The sequence below is a fragment of the Nicotiana sylvestris genome, chromosome 11 (assembly GCF_000393655.2).
Source record: "Nicotiana sylvestris chromosome 11, ASM39365v2, whole genome shotgun sequence".
NCBI classification, from domain to species: Eukaryota; Viridiplantae; Streptophyta; class Magnoliopsida; order Solanales; family Solanaceae; genus Nicotiana; species Nicotiana sylvestris.
The window spans coordinates 35,729,049-35,755,968 of NC_091067.1; the positions used below are offsets into that span (position 1 = coordinate 35,729,049).

The window sequence follows — 26,920 nt, forward strand, 5'->3', positions numbered from 1 at the left end:
TAATCAAATCTAACCAAAATACAACAACTATAACCAATTCCTAAACAAATTCAAACAACAAATTCAAACTAAATGATGAACAACAAAGAAACAACTGGAATTATTTTGACTGAAACAATATTTTTATTTTATTTTTTTTTCTTTTAACAACAAACCTACTTTCAGATTCAACAACAAACAAACAAGTAAATTCAAATCACTAAACTCAAAAAATCAATTGAACTTCAAATTAAATCTAACAACATTATAACCAACACACTTCCATATTAAAACTAAACAAGAACAAATGCATAAAAACAAACTGAAGAAATAATCAAGAAATGAATCAAACATATACTGATTTCAAATCCGAAAATATCAAACAAGATACGGACAGAACTGAAACTTAAACCAACTAACCGGATCGGAACAACGACGAACTCGAACGAAAACAAATCTGCCCGGAAATTTTGAAGCCAAAATAACTAGAATCTGCCCGGAAAATAACTCGACGAGTAGGAACGCAGCAGTGGTGGAGCTGTTCGTTTGTTTTGACAAGAAGAAGAACGAAGCAACAACAACAAACGCTGCTCAACTGGACGGGCAGCAGCAGCAACGATGCTCATTTGGACGTGACGATCGAGATGTGGTCGTTCGTGGCTGGAGCTCGAAGCAGTGCCAGCCATGGTCGTCGAGAAAGCAATGGCAGCCATGGCGATGCGGCGAAGACGAAGCAGAAGATGAAGCAGCAGGGATGTTTGGAGACGACGGGTTGACGACGAGGAGATGAAGCTGAGGGACGACTGTTTCAGGTTGTGAGGCTGCTGGAGATCGATGGACTGGGTGTCGGAGCTGGACGTCGATAGACTGTGGAGATGTGTGTGTGTGTGTGTGTTGCGACGTGAAAACGAAGCGAAAGGGGGAGTCGTCGATGGAGCTGGTCGTTCATGGTTGTCGTTGGGTGGTTGTGTTGTTTGGTTGTTTGGTCATGGAAGTTGCTGCTGGTTTGGGGGTGATGAAGAAGACGAGGTTGATGGGCAGCCATGGGAGGGGAGCTTTGGGAGTTTTGGAGAAGAAGAGGGAAAGAGAGGGGGGGGCGGACAGCTTAGGATTTTCTTAGGGTTGGGAAAATGAAAAATGAAGAAAGGGGTTGGGTCTTTGGGGTTATGGACTGGGTCGATCCGGTTTGAAATGGACCGGGTCGTAGGGGAAGGCTGGGTATTTGGTTTAGAATTTGAAGAAAAGGCCCAATCCGATTTCTTCTATTTTTGTTCTTTTCTATTTTTTCAATTTCCTAAATAATAAAGCTAAAAATGCTAAGATTAAATTATAAAAACCCAAAATTATCTAAAAATACTAATTAGCTCCTAATAACAATTAACACACAATTAAATAGCAATTAACGATAAAATCACACAATTTGGACGTTAAATGCTAAAAATGCAAAATACATATTTTTATGATTTTTTCATTTTGTAAAACAAACTTAATTACTCCTAACTGTAGAATTAAATATTAAATGCAAATGCGACATATTTTTATAACAAATAAACATGCACAAACAAAAATACAAATAATTATCCAAAAAAATGCCACGAAAATTCAAAAATTGCACACAAAGGAAAATTATTTTATTTTGAATTTTTTGGGAGTAATTCTCATATAGGGAAAAAATCACATGCTTACAATGACTTTATTAGACATGCAATGGAACTTCCACCAAGAATAACTAAGACACGGTACCCGGTTGTGCCTTTAATTGTTCTTCTCATTAGTGACAATGATGATGAGAAGGCAATGGCATGTGTATCAAATAGTGATGGTGTAGGTAGGAATTTAACATTTCCTAAGTAGATAAAGGAGGTTATAGAGGAATTCTCTACTTTATTTTCCAAGAGGAAAAGAAGTTTAATTGAGAGTGACAAGGTTGATGGTGATGGAATGTTTTACCGTTGGTCGTGGCAGTTCTCATAAAACATGGATCATAAGACTCTATGATGACAAAGACGAAAGGAAGTTTTATTCTCAACTTTCTTCCAAGTCTGATCCGTAAAAGCTTAATGGAATTGGTGATATTTATTCGGATTCAGACAACGATTTGAGTGACAAAAGTATGCTAATAAAAAGAATTGAAGGTAAAATATTTTTCTTGGAAGAGTAGGATGCTTCACGTTCATGCAGAGTTCAGCATCCTTCTCTACCAAGAAAAACGTTTTACCTTTAATTCTTTTTATTAGCATTTCCATACTTTTGTCAGTCAAATTATTGTCTAAATCTGAAGAAATATCACCAATCCCATTAAGTTTGTACGGATCAGACTTGGAAGAAAGTTGAGAATAAAATTTCCTTTTGTCTTTGTCATCATAGAGTCTTATGATCACCGTTTTATGGGAACTGCCACGACCGACGGAAAATATTCCATCACTATCAACCTTGTCACTCTCAATTAAACTTCTTTTCCTCTTGGAAAATGAAGTAGAGAATTCCTCTATAACCTCTTTTATCTACTTAGGAAATGTTAAATTCCTATCTACACCATCACTATTTGAAACACATGTCATTGCCTTCTCATCATCATTGTTGGTAATGAGAACAACAATTGATCAAAGACACACCCTGTCAGGTACTGTATCCAAGTTATTCCCTGTATCCAAGTTCATCCCGAGTAATAGTACCATGAGGATAATCACCAAAGCCACCAGACAGCTTTATGATGCCAATGAAGCAAGATGAGATATTCAATGAAACTCGTACTGTAAAGAAGAAGAAAGAGACTGATTCAGAAAGGTGGGTCGAGGGTCGAGCCTCGACTATAATGTAAGTTTTTTACTTTTCATTAAGTATTTTGATTTACTTTTATATAAATTTTGAAATACTAATTCAATATAATTTTTCTTATAGGTTCGCTTCACAGCTGATGTGGGGGAATTCATACGCAGTCAGCCACCTAATGAGTCGGGCGAGGCAATCCAACTTTCGGATGAGGATGCTGAAAGAACACTCCTTGAGTACTTTATATACTTTGAACTAGACAATAGAACCAGTTTTCGAATGGGCTTGTAATAAGCGTTAACTTAGTTTTGTTAGCTTAATGTGTTAGTTCTATTGAACTTTATAATTTGTTGCTTTTAATTGTTGTTGTTGTTGGCATAAAATGCCTGTTTAGGATTTTTGGTAAGCTAGTAGGTGGTGTAGCTGCCAAAACAGGCAGTTTCTGCCAAAAATATACCAAGAAAAGCGACCAACTTTGGTCTCTAGTTGGTCGCTTTTCACTTTAAAAAATAATTTTTTGGGCAGTAGCAACCAACCTTTGTCGCTATTTAACCCAGATTTCTCAAAAAAGCGACCAACTTTGGTCGTTATTCCATTTAAAAAAAATAATTTCTGGAAATATTGCGACCAAAGTTGGTCGCTTATAATTTTAAAAAAAATTAATTCTTGCAGTTGGCGACCAATTTTGGTCGTTTATTTTTAAAAAAAAATTATAATAATTAATAATAAAGCGACCAACTTTGGTCTCTATTTTCCAGATTTTAAAATATAATATTTTCTTTCAAACCAAAGTTGGTCGCTTATTTATGATTAATAATAAATAAAAAACGTAATTTACATGTAGAGACCAACGTTGGTCGCCAAATTTATATTATTAAAATAATATAGCGACCAACGTTGGTCGCTACTTTCTTTACAGGAATATTTGGTCCTTTTACCTTAGAGACCAAAGTTGGTCACTAATTAGAGACCAAAGTTGGTCACTAATTAGAGACCAACTTTGGTCCCTAAGGTAAAGGGACCAGCTTAATATCGACCAGTCCATTTTGGTCGCTTTTTGGCCTTGGTCGCTTTTTGTGATCGTTTTTTTCCGGATTTTTAGTAGTGTTGCTGCGCATATTGTTGGATAGGCCACTGGATACCTTTATGTGTTATGAATCTGTATTTCTGTAATATATTAAATAATAATCTTTCTGAAAATAGAAACAGAAAGTTAGTAGAAATTAAATTCCAAAAATAGTAAACTTCTTCAAAATAAATTCTGAAAAAACGTTGTAGGAACAAATCGAGCCCACTGAATACACAGTGTGTCCTTAAGGAAATTATTCCCCTTAAGTACCCGAGGTTTTGGAATATATCCTCCCAGGATAGAACGATTTAATTCACCAGTGTATCGGTACCTAAAACTCTGGTGATCGGCGAACCACTCAATGGTCATAAAACACACTGGAATATTTTGTGCAGAAGAAGAAGAAGATTCAGAAAATTTCGTAAGTAAATATTCTGGGATTTGAAGGTCTATTTATAGCCAACTTGGTGATGTTTCTGAAGAGGTTTGCAACCTTTCAGAACAGTCATGGCTGTTGGAACAGGTGTGACACTCTGAAGAGGTTTGCAACCTTTCAGAACAGTCATGGCTGTTGGAAAATTTTGCGGGAAATTTAAAACGAATTTAAAGTAATCCGGGAAAGAAAAACGGGCCAGACCGGACTGAAATATTAGAAAAGAATTTTGTCCAAAAAGATTAATCAATCAATCTTTGACAAATCCGAATCCGAATCTGAATCCGAAGCCAAAACCGAAGCTGAGCCGAGCCGAGCGACGATGACGACGGCGCGAGGCTTGCCTTCTTATTAGCTCTTTAAGAGCTAAAAGATGAGATTCTCTATATAAACACCAAGACTTTCTTTCTTTCTACCAATGAGGGACAAAGTGCATTAGTGAACTCATTCAAAATTTCACTTCCCTCCATTTCTTTCCTACCATTTTCCATTCACCCTTCTTTTGTTATTAAACAAAATCCAACAATCCCCCATATGAATGGGGAATGGCTATAAACTTAAAGGAATGCACGGACGTGTGTGTGTTTCACAAGCAAGAATTAATTGCATATGGATAAGTAGGTTTCCCTTTGAACTTTCCGTAGTGAACTTATATCGGATATACTCGGTCAATCGGTAGATTTGGTATCTTTGAACCGTCGAGCTTTGTTTTATACCTAGACAACATAAGTCACACAATCAATCATTAACCATCTATAGTTCTCACGGTTGTGTTCGTTTCAGCCATGAACACCGCCTGGTTTCATGAGTGCTTAGAGAATAGGCCTTTACTTTCATTCTCCTTGAAGCGGCTTACACTTTACACTCACATAGGTGATTTCTAAACGTGTAATACTAAATACACACTATCTGGTCATATACTGCCAGACTTAGCAAATCATTAAAAACTTTAAGCTTTATTGACTCATCAAAAAGCCTTAATGCTTTACCTCGTTTTAGAACATTGTCTTCATCACGAGAATGGGTTGAGTTAGTTGACAATGTTGAACCGTCATTCATAACTTTGTTTGATCTCTTTGAACCTAGCTCTTGGGATCTCCAGTCTGCTAGGTAGATTTATCGCCATGATGACTTGTCCTAGGCCTTTAACCCCATTCCCTTTGATGATCTTTCAACCGCCTCTCTAGATAGGCCTTTTGTAAGTGGATCCGACATGTTATCTCTTGACTTTACGTAGTCAATTGTGATAACACCACTAGAGAGTAGTTGTCTAACGGTATTGTGTCTCCGTCGAATATGACGAGATTTTCCGTTATACATAACGCTCCCTGCCCTACCTATTGCCGCTTGACTATCATAATGTATACAAATAGGTGCTAAAGGTTTGGGCCAAAATAGAATCTCTTCGAAGAAATTCCGGAGCCATTCAGCTTCTTCACCGGCCTTGTCTAAGGCTATAAACTCAGCCTCCACTGTAGAGCAGTCAATGTATATTTGTTTGGATGATTTCCAAGACATTGCTCATTCACCGACTGTTTAGAATCGGTTGAACCGGTGATCTAATTTGCATCAATATACCCCTCCATTATCGCGGGATACTTATTATAGTGCAAAGCATAATCATGGATATACTTTAAATATTCCAAAACTCATTTTATTGTCCTGACAGTTCAATGCGAACTTCATTATGTCGTAGACTAATACGTCTCGACATTCTATTACATATCAGATTATTGACTACACTTAATGTAGCAATAATATATTATAACAATAGCTGGAATGATTAACATCAGTTGTGGTCACAACCTTTTAATATATAATACATTTATCAATCACTCCGTCATTTTCAAGCATTTGTATGTTATTTATTCATACGCCTATATGATATGCAAATTATAGCACCTCCATTCATGAAACAAATCCAACTTGCAATGGATTTTGGTCATGTTCATCGGTTGGTTCACCTCATTATAGGCCAACGTATTAATACATTCGTTCATGCACGGTCATGTCCATACAAAAACGTACAGACGTATCTTTCTATGAAAAATCACAAGCTTCAAAGTGATATCATTTCATAAAGGAACTAAACAATATAAATTTTCAATAAATAAAATGATCTTTAGAGAAAGGCACGTGACCAACTTCCGAATTAGTAGTTTCACCAACTAGTCTTTATTTAAGACTAAACAACTGATGAATTTACCAACTACCATATCAATGGGGTTCAAAAATTATATCATTTAGACATTACATCTAACATTGGCTTTTGTCATACATAAGCTAAAAGCCCCCACATTTTAAATATTTCATCAACATATCATCTACATATAATCAAATAATGACTACATGATTTGAAGTATTCTTAACGTAAACACATTTGTTTACACTCATTAATTTTTGAAACCATTTGACAATATTAAATATGTCATTGTTTGGGTGCTTGTAAAGTGACGTAACAAGTCGACACACCTTCTTTTCCTTTACAGGAACCACGAACCCTTCAGGTTGTTCCATATAAATTTCTTCCTCCAAATCTCCATTTAAGAAGGTTGTCTTTAAGTTCATCTGATGGATTTCAAGGCCATACACCGCGGCTAACGCTATTAACACCCGAGTAGATGTAATCCTCATTACCGGCGAGTATGTATCAAAACAATCAAGATTTTCTCGTTGTCTAAATCATTTGACAACTAATCTTACCTTATATTTGTCAATAGTACCATCACCTTTCATTTTCTTTATGAAAATCCACATAGAACGCAAAGGTTTATTTCCTGGAGGAAGATCAACAAATTCCCAAGTATGATTACTTAATATGGATTCTATGTCACTATTGACTACCTCTTTCTAGTATTGCTTCTTTAAATGTTTGAGGCTCACTTTCTAACAAGAATGTCAGAAAATCTGGTACAAAGGAAGTAGTTATCCTTTGACGTTTACTACGTCTTGAATTTTTCTAATTCAACGTACTTTCCTTTGCTTCTTACCGAGTTTGCTTAGATATTTCACTAGATGACTCACATTCCTTTTTATACGGATAAATATTCTCAGAGAATTCAGCATTATCTGATTCGATTACTATATGAATATGAATGTCGGGATTTTCTGATTTATGAATCAGAAAATGATATGCCTTACTATTTGTTGCATATTTTATGAAAACGCGATCAATGGTTTTTGGTCCAATTTTTACCCTTTTGGGTTTAGGAACTCGCACTTTAGCGAAACACCCCCACACTTTAAAATATTTAAGTTGGGCTTCCTTCCATTCCATTTTTCATATGGAATGGATTGCGTCTTGCTATGGGAAACTCGACTGAGTATTCGGTTAGTTGTAAGAATAATTTTTCCCCCACAAGTTCTGGGGTAAACCAGAACTTATCAACAAGACATTCATCATCTCCTTTAATGTTCTACTCTTTCTTTCCAATTCCATTAGATTGCGGTGACTAAGGGGTCGTCGTTTGATAAATAATACAACATTCCAACATATTTCTTCAAAAGGAGATTCACATTCGACGCCCCTATTACATTTGTGAGCCAACCACAAGAACAATTGTTTATGTCACGACAAAGCCAGAATAAATGGTGAAGTTTTTAATCTTCAAACCAATCTGACACAATCAGAATTAATAAATGGTGAAATTTTTAATCTTCAAACCGAATGATATCTGATACAAGCAGATCTAAACAGTCGGTGAAGTTTTTTAATCTTCAAACCGAGTATATATGACACAATCAAATTTAATAAACGGTGAAGTCTTTAATCTTCAACCCGAATAATAAATTGGAGTAGAAAATTACTAAGATTTTAATCTCCAAAACGAGTATAAAGTCACTTAGACTTTAATTTCCGACAAATGAGTAGAATGTCATGAAGACTTTAATCTCAACGAACGAGTAAAAAATCACGCAGATTTTGATCTCGAAGCAGGAGTAGAAAATCACGAAGATTTTATTCTCCATAGTGTGTGTAGAAAATCACGAGAATTTCAATTCACTTTCCAAATTGTTGGACCATTATAAAACTTTAAACAGTTTGATCTCTTTCTCTAATCAAACACATATATGTTCATCTTAATATATAGTATATTCATGATGTCAAGATACTTCAAGTATTACTGTAAGTCTAATTCACATCTTACACACCTTAAAAATATTTTTCCACATATTTCATGCATACTGCCAAATAGTATACCAATCAATCGATTATATTTGGTAAACTGAATAACAAAGTAATTCTTTTATGTTATTCCCAAGTATCACAGCATGCAAATATATACCTGATTTCTGTTGTCACTTTCGGTTTACCAGAACGATGCAAATCGTATGATGATGTGCGAGTTAAATAACGCAACCGCTGCATCATTTTTGCATTCCAACCAATGAATACACAATATTGAAGCCACGTTCACAATGTTCAATATTCATATATGTACCCTTTCTTTTGAACCAATGGGTTGTAGAATTAAATAAGAAACTTTGATCCACTTTTAATGATATCAGCGCCCAGATTCCTTCCAATCTGTTTGAACCCATTTGCTTCACAAGTTCACATCACTAGTCTTTGGTATTATAATTATTCTTTAGAATAATTAATTCATATAACAACTCAAGTCAAATGTGACTTGATTATCTCTTCCATGCACCGTTTCACACTTAGATTCAAAGTGATCGACAACCATACTTTACGGTGTCATTTGAATGATAATTTCCTTAAGATTGTTATGAATCTGTATTTCTGTAATATATTAAATAATAATCTTTCTGAAAATAGAAACAGAAAGTTAGTAGAAATTAAATTCTGAAAACAGTAAACTTCTTCAAAATAAATTATGAAAAAACGTTGTAGGAACAAATCGAGCCCACTGAATACACAGTGTGTCCTTAAGGAAATTATTCCCCTCAAGTACCCGAGGTTTTGGAATATATCTTCCCAGGATAGAACGATTTAACTCACCAGTGTATCGGTACCTAAAACTCTGGTGATCGGCGAACCACTCAATGGTCGTAAAACACACTAGAATATTTTGTGCAGAAGAAGAAGAAGATTCAGAAAATTTCGTAAGTAAATATTCTGGGATTTGAAGGTCTATTTATAGCCAACTTGGTGATGTTTCTGAAGAGGTTTGCAACCTTTCAGAACAGTCATGGCTGTTGGAACAGGTGTGACACTCTGAAGAGGTTTGCAACCTTTCAGAACAGTCATGGCTGTTGGAAAATTTTGCGGGAAATTTAAAACGAATTTAAAGTAATCCGGGAAAGAAAAACGGGCCGGACCGCTTGCCTTCTTATTAGTTCTTTAAGAGCTAAAAGATGAGCTTCTCTATATAAACGCCAAGACTTTTTTTCTTTCTACCAATGAGGGACAAAGTGCATTAGTGAACTCATTCAAAATTTCACTTCCCTCCATTTCTTTCCCACCATTTTCCATTCACCTTCTTTTGTTATTAAACAAAATCCAACATTATGTTCGTGTGGGCTTGAGCTGAATGCATGATCAGTTTGTTGCTTGCTTCCTTGCGAACTCTGACTTGCCAGGTTCATATATGGTCTAATTTATATCTGCTCATTACCTCAACTATATGTTCCTTTTACATGTTACCCAATTCTCATGACTCTTTAACTACTGTATTCCTCATTGATCTTTTGTGCCTGCTTCAGAACCAAATGAGAAGCTACAAATGCAAGAACCAGACATAGCAACTTAACATAGTGATTTCACCGAGATCAAGCAAGAAGTAAAACACTTAACCAAGATTCCCCAGATTATAAGGTGTATGCTTCAGCGCACAATCTGCTTTTGTGCAAGAAACTTTAATTTCCTTTCTTGCTCGTCGAGGCATGTCATGTCACTATCAAACTGCGACCTAATACTGGCATTCTCTTAAACACATGCATAACTATACAAGATTTTCTCATCTTCTTGCCGGCCATTAAAAAGCTACTGCCTACTGCAATCTCAGCCGTGCTAAGTGCATATTAAGATTCTTCGTGGACATCATCCAAGAACATCCAGCAGGTGGATTGTCAATTTTGCTGCTCCTTGACCGGTTGATTTTGCTGATATTATTGGTTTTAGTTAAAGAGTGAAAAGTTCAGCAAACAGACTAGAGAAATTGAATGTTTGCGGGCGGGGCAAGTTGGAAAGTTTGCGGGTTAAGGCTTCACCCCCTCCCCCCTGCCTTGCCCGCTTGCCATCTCTACTGGTTGTCGCTCTTCCTCTCCTTTCTTTTTGCTAAAATTGTACTCCCTCCATCATTCCCTTAAACCTTTTTCCTTTTTCCTTTTTGGTCCGTTTCGAAAAGAATGACTCCTTTCTAAATCCGGAAACAATTTAGCTTAAACTTCTCATACTACCCTTAATGAGAAGCTTTTATAACCACACAAATACCCTGAATCCCTTTTTGACTTGTTTATGACTACAAATTTCAAAAGTCATTCATTTTTTCTTAAACCTTGTGTACAGTCAAATAGGTTCACATAAATTGGAACGGAGGAAGTATATCATACTGTGAAAGATCTTTTAGTTCTTTGATTTCTATTGTCAAGGGACTTTTTCTCTTATGTAACAAATTGCGAGAATATAAGAATTTTCTTGTATATGCTAATGCAAAATAGAAGTGAATCTATTATCTTTTACTTTTTTGGCTAAATTTTTCAATCTTTTCACAATTATAGTTCATTGCGACGCTCCTTTAATCAGCAGTTTGTAGGTGTAAAGTGCAATTTTCCCCAAAAAATACGATGGAAAAATCATTTATATATTTATTCAGTGGAAGAAAAGATGATAAAAATCTTGGAGTATCAAAACTAGTCAAAAAAGATGGCATGAAGCTTGAAGGGGCCCAAGAGTGTTGCAATAATGGACAAGTATCCACATGAGCATAATATGTAGGACCCGAACACCACTAAATTCATTCTTCCAGACATGAAAGAAATGATACATGTGGAATGTCACAATAAGTAGTTTTGAAGGTGTAGTGGTCAATTTATGTTAAAGTAAAGTAAAATTAAGGAATATTTTTAAACTTACTGAACATGTAACACAGTGTACATGTTTATACTGCATCATTGAGCAAAAATATCAATGGACGTTTGACTGTACAGTTTGGCTACTTTAATCATACACCTTTCAGTTCCATTTCTTTGCTATTTCTAAATTTTGGTCTTATAATTTCTCATATTCTTTTTTTAACAACAAACTGCGGCGTTGATTTTGACTTTTTGCAGGTTTTCTTTGAATCAAAATTTTCAGGTTTTCGTCCTACAGTGGGCGAGAGAGATGGCTTATGTTGCTGTGATCTCTCTCTTACGAACTCTGGAGCAACTTGTGCAGCTGCAGCCTCATTGGATAAGTGCTGAAACAAGAATAATGGTGGACTCTCTCCTTGTTAGTCTTGAATATTTCCAAAACTTTCTCGAGAACACGAGCAAGAGAAGTCAAGATCATGGACAGATTAAAGAGCTGGAGAGAGATATTAGAACTGTAGTAAATGAAGCAGAGGATGTGATTAAACTAAAGATATATGAAATTAATCAGCTGGATCGAACGATGGCAAGCAAGGCATTATGTGAAATCTTGCCTCCACTTGTAGAAAAGATTGACCTTGTGAAAAGGGAGGTGATGGGAAGTAGTTTCAGTACAGATAAAATCCATGGCTATGGTGATCCAATGAATGAGAATCTGCAGCTGGGTCATTCATCTAGACAAGTTGCAAAACTGGATCTAGAAACTGTTGTCGTGGGTCTCGAAGATGACTTGATGAAAATCAAGAGAAGATTAACCGGGCCCCCATCTACTCGAGAAATTGTCCCGATTCTGGGAATGGGGGGGATAGGCAAAACGACACTTGCTAAAAATGCATACGATGATTCTGAAATCAGGCATCGGTTTGATATCCATATTTGGGTGACAGTCTCTCAAGAATACCGAATTAGAGATTTGTTGTTAGGTGTTCTTTCTTGTACTTCAAATGAGATCAAATAGACTGATGATCAATTGATGGATATGATATACAAGAAGTTAAAGGGTCGGAGATATCTTGTTGTAATGGATGATCTTTGGAGTAGTGACGTCTGGGATCTGATGACAAGAACTTTTCCAGACGATAATAATGGGAGTCGAATTATTTTGACAAGTAGGCTCAAAGATGTGGCTATCCATGCTGACCCTGACAGCCCTCCTCATGAGATGAGACTCTTGAGCTCAGATGAAAGTTGGAAGTTACTTCATGACAAAGTGTTTGGGGTAAAACATGAGATTTGTCCTCCTGAACTAAAGGATATCGGGAAGCAAGCAGCACAAAAATGCCAAGGACTACCTTTAGCTCTTCTAGTGGTTGCAGGACATCTCTCTAAAATTGCTAGAACACCAGAAAGTTGGGGAGATGTTGCCAAAAGTGTAAGTATAGTTGTTGCTGATGAACCAGATATATGTCTAGGTGTGCTTGCTATGAGTTACAATTACTTACCTAATCACCTTAAACCATGTTTCCTTTACATGGGAGTCTTTCCAGAAGATAGCTAGGTTAACATTGTGACATTGATCAACTTATGGGTTTCTGAGGGGTTTCTAGGGAAAGAAAGACTCAAAAGCATGGAACAAGTGGGAAGAGATTGTTGGGATGATCTTGTTAGTAGGAATCTGATAATGGTTAGAAAGAGGAGATTTAATGGGGAGGCGAGAACATGTGGTGTCCATGATTTGGTTCGCGACTTGATTTTAAGAGAAGCTGAGAAAGAGAAGTTCTTGCAGGTTACTAGAGCTTACGAAGTCACGAATCATGTCCGTCACTACAGCTTCCATCCGGACATTTATGAGGCTGATTGCTGGGAGTCCAGTCTCATCCGAACAGTGCACTTATGGGGATTTGGTCATTTTTTTCATTTTCAGCACTTCAAACTGCTGAGAGTGTTGGTAATCCCTTATTATGAGTTTCAAGATTTCCCTCTTGAGATAACAAAATTAGTACATCTCAGATACCTTCAGTTCTGGTGTAATGATGATATTCACCAGTTAGTGTCAAAGCTATATAATCTGCATACCTTCATTTTTCGTCATGAAGGTCTTAAACCTCCAACTATACCTGAGACAATTTGGAAAATGAAACATTTAAGGCATCTTCACGTCGTCAAGAGAGTCTTTTCTCTTGCTATCCCGATTAAGTCTGGCTTCAAGCTAGAAAATTTGGAGGGACTTTCCTGTCTAAATTTGTCCAACTGTACTTATGAATTGTTTTCTGCTATTCCAAATCTTAAGAGGCTGAAGATTTATGGAAATTGGAGGGAATGCAAGAGAGAGAAGATTTCCCAGCACCTAGATAGTCTTTCCTGTTTAAAAGAACTTGAAATATTGAAGTTCAGGTACCAAGGACGCTACCGTCGCCGGCTACCAAGGAAGCTTTCTTTACCTACATCTCTGAAGAGGCTGACTTTAAAAAATACTTTTTTTCTTCTGGAAGACTTGACAAATATTCTAACGTTGCCAAACCTCGAAGTGCTTAAAATGAAAGATGTATTTTATAATGATGAGTGGATATTAAATGATGATGAGATTTTCAGTCAACTTAAGTTTCTTCTAATCAGTGTAACATCTCTGAGGCACTGGAAAGCTGTGAGTGTTAACTTCCCAAAACTACAACGCCTAGTTCTGAGAAGCTGCATAGGCCTGGAAGAAATCCCTAAAGACTTCGGAGAAATTTATAGCTTGGAGTCAATAGAATTGTATGACTGCAGTATGTCCACTGCAAAATCAGTGGAAGAACTTCGAGAAGAGCAAGAGAGCATGGGGAATGATTGCCTCAGTGTCGTCATCAATAATTGTGTGTAAGATTTAATCTGTCTCAAATTATTGCTCGCTAATCAGCTTAAATTTTTTCTGTCTTTATTTCACGTGCTCCATCTTACCTCAACAACAACGATCCAGTAAAATCCCACTAGTGAGGTCTGGGTAAGGTAGTGTATACGCAGACCTTAACTCTACCCGAGGGAGTAGAGAGGCGTGCTCCATCTTACCTCATGATATATATTTACAATTCAAGCAGCGATGATAGTTTAAAATTTTAGAGGACAAGTCAAGGAAGTCTACAACACACTTAATATATTATATTGTCTTATGAGTTTCTTCTCGTTGTAGGTATTGATGTTTAAGATCAAGAAAGTTGGTCATGCTTGTTAAGAGAAAATGGTGTGCGTGTGATGGCTTCAATTGGAGCTCTGGATTTTGGAAAAGGCATCGATGACTATGCATCAAGTAGGGGTATAAGCATCACATGCATGTAGCTACTGACTGTGCATTCAGTTCAAGCAAATAAGATCATAAAGGTATCCAGTGGCCTATCCAACAAAACTGTGCTGCAAACGACATACTGTAAACGATTTAAAAAATATCTTAAATTAGTTGAATTGAGATTCTACATCACTTGAAAGAATTTACAAGCTTGTTCACCGTGTCAAGAGATCTAAAACAAGTGACCAAGCCTTGAGAATCGAAATTGAAAAAAAGCAAAGGTTCAAATTTATTTAAAGGCAGCATTGCTATAGGCTATAGCTTAAAATGGAAAAGAAACTCTTGCATTAAGACAGGTAATCTCTTGCAACAACATTTACACTAAGGGTGTGTTTGGTACGACGGAAAATGTTTTCCAATTTTTCCATGTTTGGTTGGTTTAAATGTTTTGGAAAACATTTTTCTTATAAACTCATTTTCCTTCAATTGGAGGAAAATGTTTTCCTTATCAAGAGAAGGGAAAACATTTTCCAAAATTCCTTGTAAATCTTCCCCATCCTCACCAACCCACCTTACTCCCTCTCTTCAAAAAATGTTTTCTTTTCTTTCAAATTTCAGTTTTTCCGTTACCACCCACCCTACTACCCCTCCACCCCAACCCTACCCCACCCCCCACCCCTCCCGCAAAAAAAATTATGTAATTTCAAAACATCAGTTTAGATAAAAGGAAAAACAAGAGGTAATAAAGAGTTCTAAACCCATAATTATACTGCTGGCCCAGATTTTGGTAAAACGCAGTATTATACTGCGAAATACAAGTAAAACGCAGTATTATACTGCAAATTACAAGTAAAACGCAGTATGGTACTGCGAATTACAAAAAAAAAACTTAAAGTAAAACGCAGTACAATACTGCGTTTTACTTTAACGGACTAATTTCCGTTAAAGTAGTTCGCAGTATAGTACTGCGTTTTACTTATTTATGTAACTTTTTTTAAGTAGTAGAAAAGTGTTTTTTGTCCAAAAAAAAACATCAAAAAAGTTTTGGACTCCATCAATGTTACCTATATTTAGCAGCTGAAAAGAAGCTGTTGAATGTTTCTGCAAAAAGGCAAAATCAACACTGAAAGAGAATTTGAGAAATTATAAGACCAAAATTTACAAATAACAAAGAAATGAAACTGAAAGATAAACTGTGATTAAAGTAGCCAAACTGTATTCATGACCCTTGGAATGTCACTTCTTGGAAGTCACGGACCACAATTCCAAAAAAAGAATATTCCTTCTTTCTTAAACTTCATGTCCAGTCAAACAAAGAATACTCCGATGCACTAAATTCCCGCTATGCAGGGTCCTAAAAGTCTGTTCTGTATTAGAGAGAGTAGTATTAGAGAAATTTAAGTGGTAGTCTGGTCTGTCGGTAGTTTTGCTCAATGATGCAGTATAAATATGTACACTTTGTTACATGTTTAATAGATTTAACATAATTGAGTGCCAAACACACATTGAATTTACTTAATATACTCCCTCCCGTCCATAATAAGTAACTAGTTTGCTTTGGGCACACCCATTAAGGAAATACTAAATTCTAGATAAAAATAGTCAATGTGACTAAACTACCCTTAATTAAATGTTGCAACATAATTTAATGTAAGGAGTAAAAGACTTTTTAGGGATATGTACATAGAGGTAATTTTGAAAAAATAAATTAATTTTTTCTTGATTATATAAATGGACAGTTATTTTGGATCAAAATAAAAAATTAAATTAGTCACTTATTATGGACGGAGGTAGTAATTGACTACTCCGCCTTTAAAACTACTTATCGTGACATTCCACATATATCATTTCATTCATGTCTGGAACAATGGATTTAGTGGTGTTTGGGTCCTACATATTATGCTCATGTGGATTTATTTCAATTATTGCAACACTCTTGGGCCCCCTCAAGCTTCATGCCATCTTTTTTGACTAGTTCTGATACTCCAAGATTTTTATCACCTTTTCTTCCATATACAAATGATTTTTCCATCGTATTTTTTGGGGGAAATTGCAGTTTACACCTCCAAACTGCTGATTAAAAGATAATAGATTCACTTTTATTTTGCATTGGCATATACAAAAAAAAAATTAAATGCTCACAATTTGTTACATAAGAGAAAAAATCCCTTGACAATAGAAATCAAAGAACTAAAAGGTCATTCACAGTATGACATACAATTTTAGCACAAAAAGAAAGGAGAGGAAGAGCGACAGCCAGTAGAGATGGCAAGCGGACAAGGCCGGGGGAGGGGGTGAAGCCTTAACCCGCAAACTTTCAACTTGCCCCGCCCGCAAACATTCAATTTCTTTAGTCTGTTTGCTGAACTTTTCACTCTTTAACTAAAACCAATAATATCAGCAAAATCAACCAGTCAAGGAGCAGCAAAATTGACAATCCACCTGCTGGATGTTCTTGGATGATGTCCACGAAGAATCTTAATATGCACTTACAATGGCTGAGATTGCAGTAAGCAGTAGCTTTTTAATGGCCGGCAAGAAGATGAGAAAATCTTGTACAGTTATGCATGTGTTTAAGAGAATGCCAGTATTAGGTCGCAGTTTGATAGTGACATGACATGCCTCGACGAGCAAGAAAGGGAATTAAAGTTTCTTGCACTAAAGCAGATTTTGCACAGAAGCATACACCTTATAATCTGGGGAATCTTGGTTAAGGGTTTTACTTCTTGCTTGATCTCTGTGAAATCACTATGTCAAGTTACTATGTCTGGTTCTTGCATTTGTAGCTTCTCATTTGGTTCTGAAGCAGACACAAAAGATCAATGAGAAATACATTAAGTTAAAGAGTCATGAGAACTAGGTAACATGTAAAGGAACATATACTTGAGGTAATGAGCAGATATAAATTAGACCATAGATGAACCTGGCAAGTCAGAGTTCGCAAGGAAGCATGCCAACAAACTGATCATGCATTCAGCTCAAGCCCACACGAACACAAAGGTATCCAGTGGCCTATCCAACAATATGTGCAGCAAGTTACATGCTGCAGGCAAATTGTAAAATATCTCAACTTAGTTGGATTTAGAATAGCAAGTAAAGAAAATAGAAAATTGAGAACAAACAAACCAAATTTATCCAAAGGGCAGCAGTACTACAACTTAAATAGAAAAGAAATTGTCTTTCATCAAGCCAGTTAATCTCTTGCAACAACCTTTAGATTAAGACGCACAAGCCATTAAAAATTTTCAATAATTTCTCATAAGTTAGAAATTTTCAGTTATAGTTTGAAAATGTTCAAAGTTCATTACTAATCAAGCAGCCATCCAAAAAGTAGAGAAAATGAATATAGCTTTTATATTACTGAATGAAACCCAACAAACATTACATTACTGGGCGATACAGACCGACCTCATTTTCATGTAAAAAGTGGTAGTCAGACCAACACATTAAAGAGGTATAGTCTAAAAAGCTGAGCTTTTCATCTTTAACCGTGTCGTCGAAATCTTAAACTAAACTTTTAAGAGCCAGATGTGTCATAGTTCAATGCGTACCTTTTCCCTTTTCTTTTCTCCTATTTTGTTCTTATAAATACGTTCAGTTCCACCTGATAAGCATAGCAAGATATAGAATATCTCCATCCTCACCTTTCTACACAAGATTCACATTTGGAACATAACCTTATATGGCCATCTCCTCATACAACAAGTCAAGTGCCTGGTGAATCTCATCTTCAATTGGATGTGATGGATTGCCAGTACGAAATTCAACAAGCTGAGAATCCATCTCAATCCAGCTACAGCCTGGAATTTTGGCCACGCCTTTCTGTAGCATTAATTGTCTCATCCTTGCTGAATCATCCCACCTTCTGAGATTTGCATATATCTTTGATGATATTATACAATTACCCGAATTCGATGGTTCCATCTCCAGAAGTAGCTGCATTACTCGTTTCACCAACATCAATATTTTTGAGCTTTTGACAGGCACCAAGCAATGCTCCAAATAAAATCTCATCTGGTTTTTGAGGCATCTTCTCAATAAACTCCCATGCTTCATATACGCGACCAGCACGAGACAAAAGGTCAAACATGCAAGAGAAATGCTCAACTTTTGGAACCAATCCAAATGATGAACTCATTATATCAAACAAGTGCCTGCCTTCATCAACCAATCCTGCATGTACACATGCAGAGAGTACTCCAACAAACATGCCATCATCAGGGCGGGAATCACTACTCTTGAGTGACATGCGCTCAAACAGGGATAACGCCTCTTGTGATTTTCAGTGAAAGGCAAAAGCAGCGATCATTGCCTTCCAAAAGACTTAATTTTTCTAGGCATGCTTTCAAAAATTTGATATGCATCATCCAGATTGCCGCATTTTGCATAGATATGAATTAAGGCAGTAGCTACATATTGTGATGCTTATACCTCTGCTTGATGCATAGTCATCGATGCCTTTTCCAAAATCCAGAGCTCCAATTGAAGCCATCACACGCACACCATTTTCTCTTAACAAGCATGACAACCTTTCTTGAACTTAAACATCAATACCTACAACGAGAAGAAACTCATAAGACAATATAATATATTAAGTGTGTTGTAGACTTCCTTGACTTGTCCTTCAAAATTTTAAACTATCATCGCGGCTTACACTGTAATCATATAACATGAGGTAAGAAATGGAGCACATAAAATAAAGACAAGAAAAAATTTGAGCTGATTAGCGAGCAATAATCTGAGACAGTTTTTAAATCTTACACGCAATTATTGATGACGACACTAAGGCAATCATTCCCCATGCTCTCTTGCTCTTCTTGAAGTTCTTCCACTGATTTTGCAGCGGACATACTGCAGTCATACAATTCTATTGACTCCAAGCTATAAATTTCTCCAAAGTCTTTAGGGATTTCTTCCAGGCCTATGCAGCTTCTCAGAACTACGCGTTGTAGTTTTGGGAAGTTAACACTCCCAGCTTCCCAGTGCCTCAGAAACGTCACACTGATTAGGAGGAACTTAAGTTGACTGAAAATTTCTTCATCATTTAATCTCCACTCATCACTATCAAATACATCTTTCATTTTAAGCACTTCGAGGTTTGGCAACATTGTAATATTTGTCATGTCTTCCGGTGGAAAAAGAGTATTTGTTAAAGTCAACCTCTTCAGAGATGTAGGTAAAGAAAACTTCCTTGGTAGCTGGCGACGGTAGGCTCCTTGGTACCTGAACTTCAATATTTCAAGTTCTTTTAAACAGGAAAGACTATCTAGGTGCTGGGAAATCTTCTCTCTCTTGCATTCCCTCCAATTTCCATGAATCTTCAGCCTCTTAAGATTTGGAATAGCAGAAAACATTTCATAAGTACAGCTGGACAAATTTAGACAGGAAAGTCCCTCCAAATTTTCTAGCTTGAAACCAGACTTAGGGATTGCAAGAGAAAAGACTCTTTTGACGACTTGAAGATGCCTTAAATGTTTCATTTCCCAAATTGTCTCAGGTATAGTTGGAGGTTTAAGAGCTTCGTGACGAAAAATGAAGGTCTGCAGATTATATAGCTTTGACACTAACTGGTAAATATCATCATTACACCAGAACTGAAGGTATCTGAGATGTACTAATTCTGTTATCTCAAGAGGGAAATCTCGAAACTCATAATAAGGGATTACCAACACTCTTAGCAGTTTGAAGTGCTCAAAATGAAAAAATCCACCAAATCCACGTAAGTGCACTGTTCGGATGAAACTGGACTCCTCCCAGCAATCATCCTCATAAATGTACGGATGGAAGCTGTAGCGACGAACATGAAGCTTCTTTGCCAAAGGATTCGTGGCTTCGTGAGTTCTAGTAACCTGCAAGAACATCTCTTTCTCAGCTTCTCTTAAAATCAAGTCGCGAACCAGATCATGGACACCACATGTTCTCGCCTCGCCATTAAATCTCCTCTTTCTAACCATTATCAGATGCCTACTAACAAGATCCTCCCAACAATCTCTTCCCACTTGTTCCATGCTTTTGAGCCTTTCTTTCCCTAGAAAACCCTCAGAAACCCATAAGTTGATCAATGTCACAATGTTAACCTCGCTATCTTCTGGAAAGACTCCCATGTAAAGGAAACATGGTTTAAGGTGATTAGGTAAGTAATTGTAACTCATAGCAAGCACTCCTAGACATATATCTGATTCATGAGCAACAACTTTACTTACACTTTTGGCAACATCTCCCCAACTTTCTGGTGTTCTAGCAATTTTAGAGAGATATCCTGCAACAACTAGAAGAGCTAAAGGTAGTCCTTGGCATTTTTGTGCTACTTGCTTCCCGATGTCCTTTAGTTCAGGAGGACAAATCTCATGTTCTACCCCAAACACCTTGTCATGAAGTAACTTCCAACTTTCATCTGAACTCAAGAGTCTCATCTCATGAGGAGGGCTGTCAGGGTCAGCATGAATAGCCAGATCTTTAAGCCTACTAGTCAAAATAATTCGACTACCATTGTTGTCGTCTGGAAAAGTTCTTGTCATAAGATCCCAGACATCATTACTCCAAATATCATCCATGACAACTAGATACCTCTTACGATTTAAGTTTTTGTATATCATATCCATCAGTTGATCATCAGTCTCTTTGACCTCATTTGAAGTACAAGAAAGAACACCTAACAACAAATCTCTAATTCGGTATTCTTGAGAGACTGTCACCCAAACATGGACATCAAACCGGTGCCTGATTTCAGAATCATCGTATGCCTTTTTAGCAAGTGTCGTTTTGCCTATCCCCCCCATTCCCAGAATCGGGACAATTTCTCGAGTAGACGGGGGCCCTGTTAATCTTCTCTTGATTATCATCAAGTCGTCCTCAAGACCTACAACAATAGTCTCTAGATTCAGATTTGCAACTTGTCTAGATGAATGACCCAGCTGCAGATTCTCATTCATTGGATCACCATAGCCATGGATTTTATCTGTACTGAAACTACTTTCCATCACCTCCCTTTTCAGAAGGTCAATCTTTTCTACAAATGGAGGCAAGATTTCGTATAATGCCTTGCTTGCCATCATTCGATCCAGTTGATTAATTTCATATATCTTTAGTTCAATCACATCCTCTGCTTCATTTACTACAGTTCTAATATATCTCTCCAGCTCTTTAATCTGTCCATGATCTTGACTTCTCTTGCTCGTGTTCTCGAGAAAGTTTTGGAAATATTCAAGACTAACAAGGAGAGAGTTCGCCATTATTCTTGTTTCGGCACTTATCCAATGAGGCTGCAGCTGCACAAGTTGCTCCAGAGTTCGTAAGAGAGAAATCACAGCAACATAAGCCATCTCTCTCAGCAACTGTAGGACAAAATACTGCTTCGCAAAATTTTTGCTCCTCTCTTTATTAGTTTCCTAGATAAAACAAAACATCAATTTTGATAAAAGGAAAAACAAGAGGTAATAAAGAGTTCTAAGCCTCATCAAATGTTACCTATATTTAGCAGCTGGGAAGAAGCTGTTGAATGTTTCTGCAGATTGATTCAAACAAAATCTGCAAAAAGTCAAAATCAACGCTGCAGTTTGTTGTTAAAAAGAGAATTTGAGAAATTATAAGACCAAAATTTACAAATAGCAAAGAAATGAAACTGAAAGGTAAAGTATGATTAAAAAAGCCAAACTGTTTCTTGAAACCTGAAAAAGAATCTACATGACCCTTGGAACGTGACTTGTTGAAACTCACAGACCACAATATCATTTCTTTCATGTCTGGAAGAATGAATTTAGTGGTGTTTGGGTCCTACATTCCACATATGGGTATAGGTCAATTATTGCACCCTTACTTGTACACTCTTGGACCTGTTCATCTGTTTTTGACTAGTTGTGATACTCCAAGGTTTTTATCACCTTTTCTTCCACTGAATAAATATACAAATGAGTTTTCCATCGTATTTTTTGGGGAAATTGCACTTTACACCTCCAAGCTGCTGATTAAAAGATAATAGATTCACTTCTATTTTGCATTGGCATATACAAGAAAATTCTTAACTGCTCACAATTTGTTACATAAGAGAAAAATTCCCTTGACAATAGAAATCAAAGAACTAAAAGGTGTTTCACAGTATGAGATACAGCTTTTAGCGCAAAAAGAAAGGAGAGGAAGAGCGACAGCAAGTAGAGATGGCAAGCGGGCAAGGCAGGGGGGAGGGGATGAAGCCTTAACCCGCAAACTTTCAACCTGCCCCACCCGCGAACATTCAATTTCTCTAGTTTGTTTTCTGAACTTTTCACTCTTTAACTAAAATAAAAATATCAGCAAAATCAACCAGTCAAGGAGCAGCAAAATTGACAATCCACCTGCTGGATGTTCTGATGATGTCCACAATGGTTGTTGGATTTGAGAGAAAAATCTTGATATGCACTTAGCATGGCTGAGATTGCAGTAGCTTTTAATGGCCAGCAAGAAGATGAGAAAGTCTTGTACAGTTATGCATGAGTTTAAGAGAACGCCAGTATTAGGTCGCAGTTTGCTAGTGACATGCCTCGACGAGCAAGAAAGAAAAGTTTCGTGCACAAAAGCAGATTGCAGCGTAGGCAAATTGTAAAATATCTTAAATTAGATGAATTTCGAGTAGCAAGCAATTCTATAATACTTGAAGAAGATATAAGCTCTTTCACCATCTCAAGAGATAGAAAACAAGTGACCCAAGCTTGAAATAGAACCTGGGCATCATTGCTACAACTTTAATAAAAAGAAACTCTCTTTCATCAAGACAGTAAATTTTTTGCGACAACCTTTATATTAAGACGCACAAGCCATTATAAATTTTCAATAATTTCTCATAAATTAGAAATTTTCAGCTATAGTTTGAAAAATATTCAAAGTTCATTACTATTCAAGCAGCTATCCAAGAAAGTAGAGAAAATGACTGGCTTTTATGATTACTGAATGAAACCCAACTAACATTGCATTATAACGCGATACAGACCGACTTCATTTTCATGTGAAAACTGGCAGTTAGAGCAACGCATTAAAGAGGTATAGCTTTTTATCTTGAACCGTGTTGTCAAAATCTTAAACTGAACATTTAAGACCCAGATTTTCATTAGTTCAATGCCTACCTTTTCTCTTTTCTTTTCTCGTAGTTTTCTCTCTTTATAAATATGTTGAGGTTCCACCTGATAAGCATAACAGGAATTAAAATATCTTCATCCTCACCTTTCTATACAAGATTCACATTTGGAACATAACCTTCTATAGCCATCTCCTCATACAACAAGTCAAGTGCCTGGTGAATCTCATCTGCAATTGGATGGGATGAACTGCCAGCACGAAATTCAACGTGTTGAGAATCCATCTCAATCCAGCTACAACCTGGAATTTTAGTAACACCTTTCTGTCTCATTAATTGTCTCATCCTTGCTGAATCATCCCACCTCCTGAGATTTGCATATATCTTTGATGATATTATATAATTACCCGAATTCGATGGTTCCATCTCCAGAAGTAGCTGCATCACTCGTTCCCCAACATCAATATTTTTCAGCTTTTGACATGCACCAAGCAATGCTCCAAGTAAAATCTCATCTGGCTTTTGAGGAATCTTCTCGATAAACTCCCATGCCTCATATACACGACCAGCACGAGACAAAAGGTCAACCATGCAAGAGTAATGCTCAACTTTTGGAACCAATCCAAACGATGAACTCATTAGATCAAACAAGCGCCTGCCTTCATCAACCAATCCTGCATGTACACATGCGGAGAGTACTCCAACAAATGTGACATCATCAGGGCGGGAATCACTACTCTTGAGTGACATGCGCTCAAACAGGGATAACGCCTCTTGTGCTCTTCCGTGAAAGGCAAGAGCAGAGATCATTGCATTCCAAGAGACCTCATTTTTTCTAGGCATGCTTTCAAAAATTTGATATGCATCATCCAGATAGCCACATTTTGCATACATATCAATTAAGGCCGTAGCTACATATATGTCATGCTTTATACCTCTTCTTGACGCATAGTCATGAATGCATTTTCCAACATCCAAGGCTCCAATTGAAGCACATGCAGAAAGAACACTTACCAGCGTGATATTATTTAGGTTAACTCCTGTCTCCTTCATGGCATTGAACAAAGAGATTGTTTCTTCGGACAACCCATTTTGTGCATACCTGTAATAATTATTAATTAGATCCATGGAAGAGTAGTAACAAAGGAGAATAATAAAATAGTTGTACTAGTAAAACAGAAAGAAGTAACTCAAAGAGATAACACATAAGTCAGAGCAGGCTTCATATCTTTTATGCTGGAAAACAAACTTATTCTTTTGGTTGTCTAAATGCACATTCATTTGTAAAAACTAAAACGATCAGCCAATAGAATTGGTATCGGCGAGCAACTAGCATGGATTTTCACATAGATTTTGTTGAAAGAGATACTGCATGCCTGATTCAGATTTGGTGTACCCTTGCCAAATAGTAAAACGATACAAACTGCAACAACGAGTATGCCTCAGTCTCAAGCAAGGTGGTATTTGATATATGAATCCTCATGTTTCTCCATTTAAATTCGTCTCAGGCCAACATTAGACAAAATAAAAATAAAAATAAGTACTAGAAGTTCTCTATATTTTCTACTGAGCATAAAATTTCCGATAGAGCTAAAAACTCCCAGGAATAAGACCTCAGGTAAATGTACTAACATGACTAAAATATATTCCAAACTAACTGGTATCACCTATATAAATCTTTTTTCCCACTGTGAACCAAATAGTAAAATGATGATCTCAATAAAACGAAACCTGACCTTGCAATGCACATAGTCAACGACTTAACTGCCAAATTAAAAAAGAAAAAGAATGCAAATAGCCAGGGATAAAAAAAAAAGGTAAAATAAGTGTTTACCCTGAAATCATCGCATTCCAAGTAATCACATCTTTCTTCTTCATGCCATCAAAGATCCTTCTAGCAGAAACCAAATCTCCACATTTCCCATACATGTTAATTAAAGCAGAACCCATAAAAGAATTCAGCTCCATTCTCTTCTCCACAACGTACTCCTCTACCTGATTTCCCAAATTCACATCCCCCAAGTCACCACATGCCCCAAGAACACTCACAAGTGTCCTCTCATCAGGTTCAAACCCCTCATTCCTCATCTCCATAAACAATCCCACTGCCTCTCTCGAGCAACCCGTTTGAGCATACCCTGAAATCATTGAATTCCACGAAACCAAATCTCTGCGCGACATTTCATCAAACACTTTCCTTGCAAAACCCATCTTCCCAATTCTTGAATACATAGTAATCAAGGAGTGACCAACGTGAAAATCCACAAACAACCCATTTTTCACCACCTCACAATGAGCTAATTTACCAAGTTCCACTGCTAAAAGATTCCCACAACACATAAACACAAAAGGATAAGTGAAATTATCAGTTTTCAAGCCTAAAGACTTCATTTTGTAGTAAAGTTCCAAAGAAAGATCAAATTTTTGCCATGTTGTAGTTAGCCCTCTTATCATTATATTAAAAGCATACTCATTGGGGCTATGAATATGTGAAAAAAGAAGAGTAGCATAGTTGAAATATTTGAGGTCTATAATGTTTGAGAGCAAATAGTTGGCTTTTTCTATAGAGTAAATTAACATTTGGGTATGAATTTGTTGGACTTGTTTGATTGTTATGCATTTTTTTAAGAGGCGTAAGAGTTGTTGAGTAATGGGAGAATATCCTTGTTGATTATTGAAAGCCTGTTTTGTTGCTTCAATTGAGAAAAAGCGGGAGATTTTACATGGTTGGAGTTTAGCTCTAAGAAACATTGTTTGTCGAGGGGCACTCTGTGAGAAGCAGATCAAAAGATGTACATTAATTTGGATCCATATTTGGGCTTTTGAATTTAATGTGGCAATTGGGTTACTTTGTTGAGATTGGGCGAAGTGCACACATAGCTGATTTCAAGACGCCCATTTAAAGTCATAGTTGAAGTTCCTAAATTTTTGGAAGTTTAGTCGCTTCAAATGAACTTCTGACGCGCAAGTCTGAAGTTCAGGCACTCAAATTAGGGATGTTCATCACTCAAATTAGGGATGTGTTTGGATCGATTTTTTCATAAAAAGAAATCAAACTAAGTAAGTCGGTTTTTCAAATATTAGAACCAAACCAAACCAATTAAGTCTGTTTTTTCTCGATTCGGTTTATGTCAGATTTTGTCAGTTTTTCGGTTATTGTCGGTTTTTTCTTAAATATAAGACATACACTACCAAACACATATTCCGGCGACCATATTTTCAACGTAACACTATCAAATCAATTGTCATTTGAGAAATTTATTATTTACTAAAATATATTGATGATAATTGAATCAAATAGTGATGAATAATTTAAGGACTCAATTAAAGATATATTTTTTTAACATGAAATGGATTCTTACACTTAACAAAAGAAAACTACCAATC

General features: G+C 36.6%; 4 protein-coding genes across 6 annotated transcripts; 1 reads left to right on the plus strand and 3 right to left on the minus strand.

Annotated features, from left to right (window-relative positions):
* Positions 1 to 11,305: 11,305 nt before the first annotated feature.
* LOC104215814 (putative late blight resistance protein homolog R1A-3) lies at positions 11,306 to 14,766 on the plus strand. Its single transcript, XM_009765712.2, has 2 exons — positions 11,306 to 14,084; positions 14,395 to 14,766. The coding sequence occupies exons 1-2, from the start codon at positions 12,856 to 12,858 to the stop codon at positions 14,399 to 14,401; spliced, it is 1,236 nt and encodes a 411-aa protein (XP_009764014.1). The 5' UTR covers positions 11,306 to 12,855; the 3' UTR covers positions 14,402 to 14,766.
* Positions 14,767 to 16,558: 1,792 nt separating this feature from the next.
* Positions 16,559 to 23,203, minus strand: LOC104215816 (putative late blight resistance protein homolog R1A-10). Of its 3 annotated transcripts, none has more exons than XM_009765716.2 (6): positions 22,818 to 23,203; positions 21,955 to 22,014; positions 19,249 to 21,875; positions 18,039 to 19,041; positions 17,411 to 17,530; positions 16,559 to 17,287 (listed from the first exon to the last, which is right to left on the minus strand). In XM_009765716.2, the coding sequence occupies exons 3-4, from the start codon at positions 21,807 to 21,809 to the stop codon at positions 19,035 to 19,037; spliced, it is 2,568 nt and encodes an 855-aa protein (XP_009764018.1). In that variant the 5' UTR covers positions 21,810 to 21,875; positions 21,955 to 22,014; positions 22,818 to 23,203; the 3' UTR covers positions 16,559 to 17,287; positions 17,411 to 17,530; positions 18,039 to 19,034. The 3 variants fall into 3 exon arrangements, with proteins under 3 accessions (XP_009764018.1, XP_009764019.1, XP_009764020.1); XM_009765717.2 differs by lacking the exon at positions 22,818 to 23,203 and adding an exon at positions 22,155 to 22,809; XM_009765718.1 differs by lacking the exon at positions 22,818 to 23,203 and having other exon boundaries at positions 18,132 to 19,041; positions 21,955 to 22,147.
* On the minus strand, positions 18,166 to 18,979 carry LOC104215817 (pentatricopeptide repeat-containing protein At2g34400). The gene is made up of 3 exons (XM_009765719.1): positions 18,919 to 18,979; positions 18,393 to 18,759; positions 18,166 to 18,349 (listed from the first exon to the last, which is right to left on the minus strand). The coding sequence occupies exons 1-3, from the start codon at positions 18,977 to 18,979 to the stop codon at positions 18,166 to 18,168; spliced, it is 612 nt and encodes a 203-aa protein (XP_009764021.1).
* A 321-nt stretch (positions 23,204 to 23,524) lies between the features above and the next one.
* LOC104215815 (pentatricopeptide repeat-containing protein At2g34400) lies at positions 23,525 to 26,482 on the minus strand. The gene is made up of 2 exons (XM_009765713.2): positions 25,368 to 26,482; positions 23,525 to 24,635 (listed from the first exon to the last, which is right to left on the minus strand). Exons 1-2 carry the CDS (start codon positions 26,282 to 26,284, stop codon positions 23,684 to 23,686), a joined length of 1,869 nt encoding a protein of 622 aa, XP_009764015.1. The 5' UTR covers positions 26,285 to 26,482; the 3' UTR covers positions 23,525 to 23,683.
* Between the last annotated feature and the right edge of the window lie 438 nt (positions 26,483 to 26,920).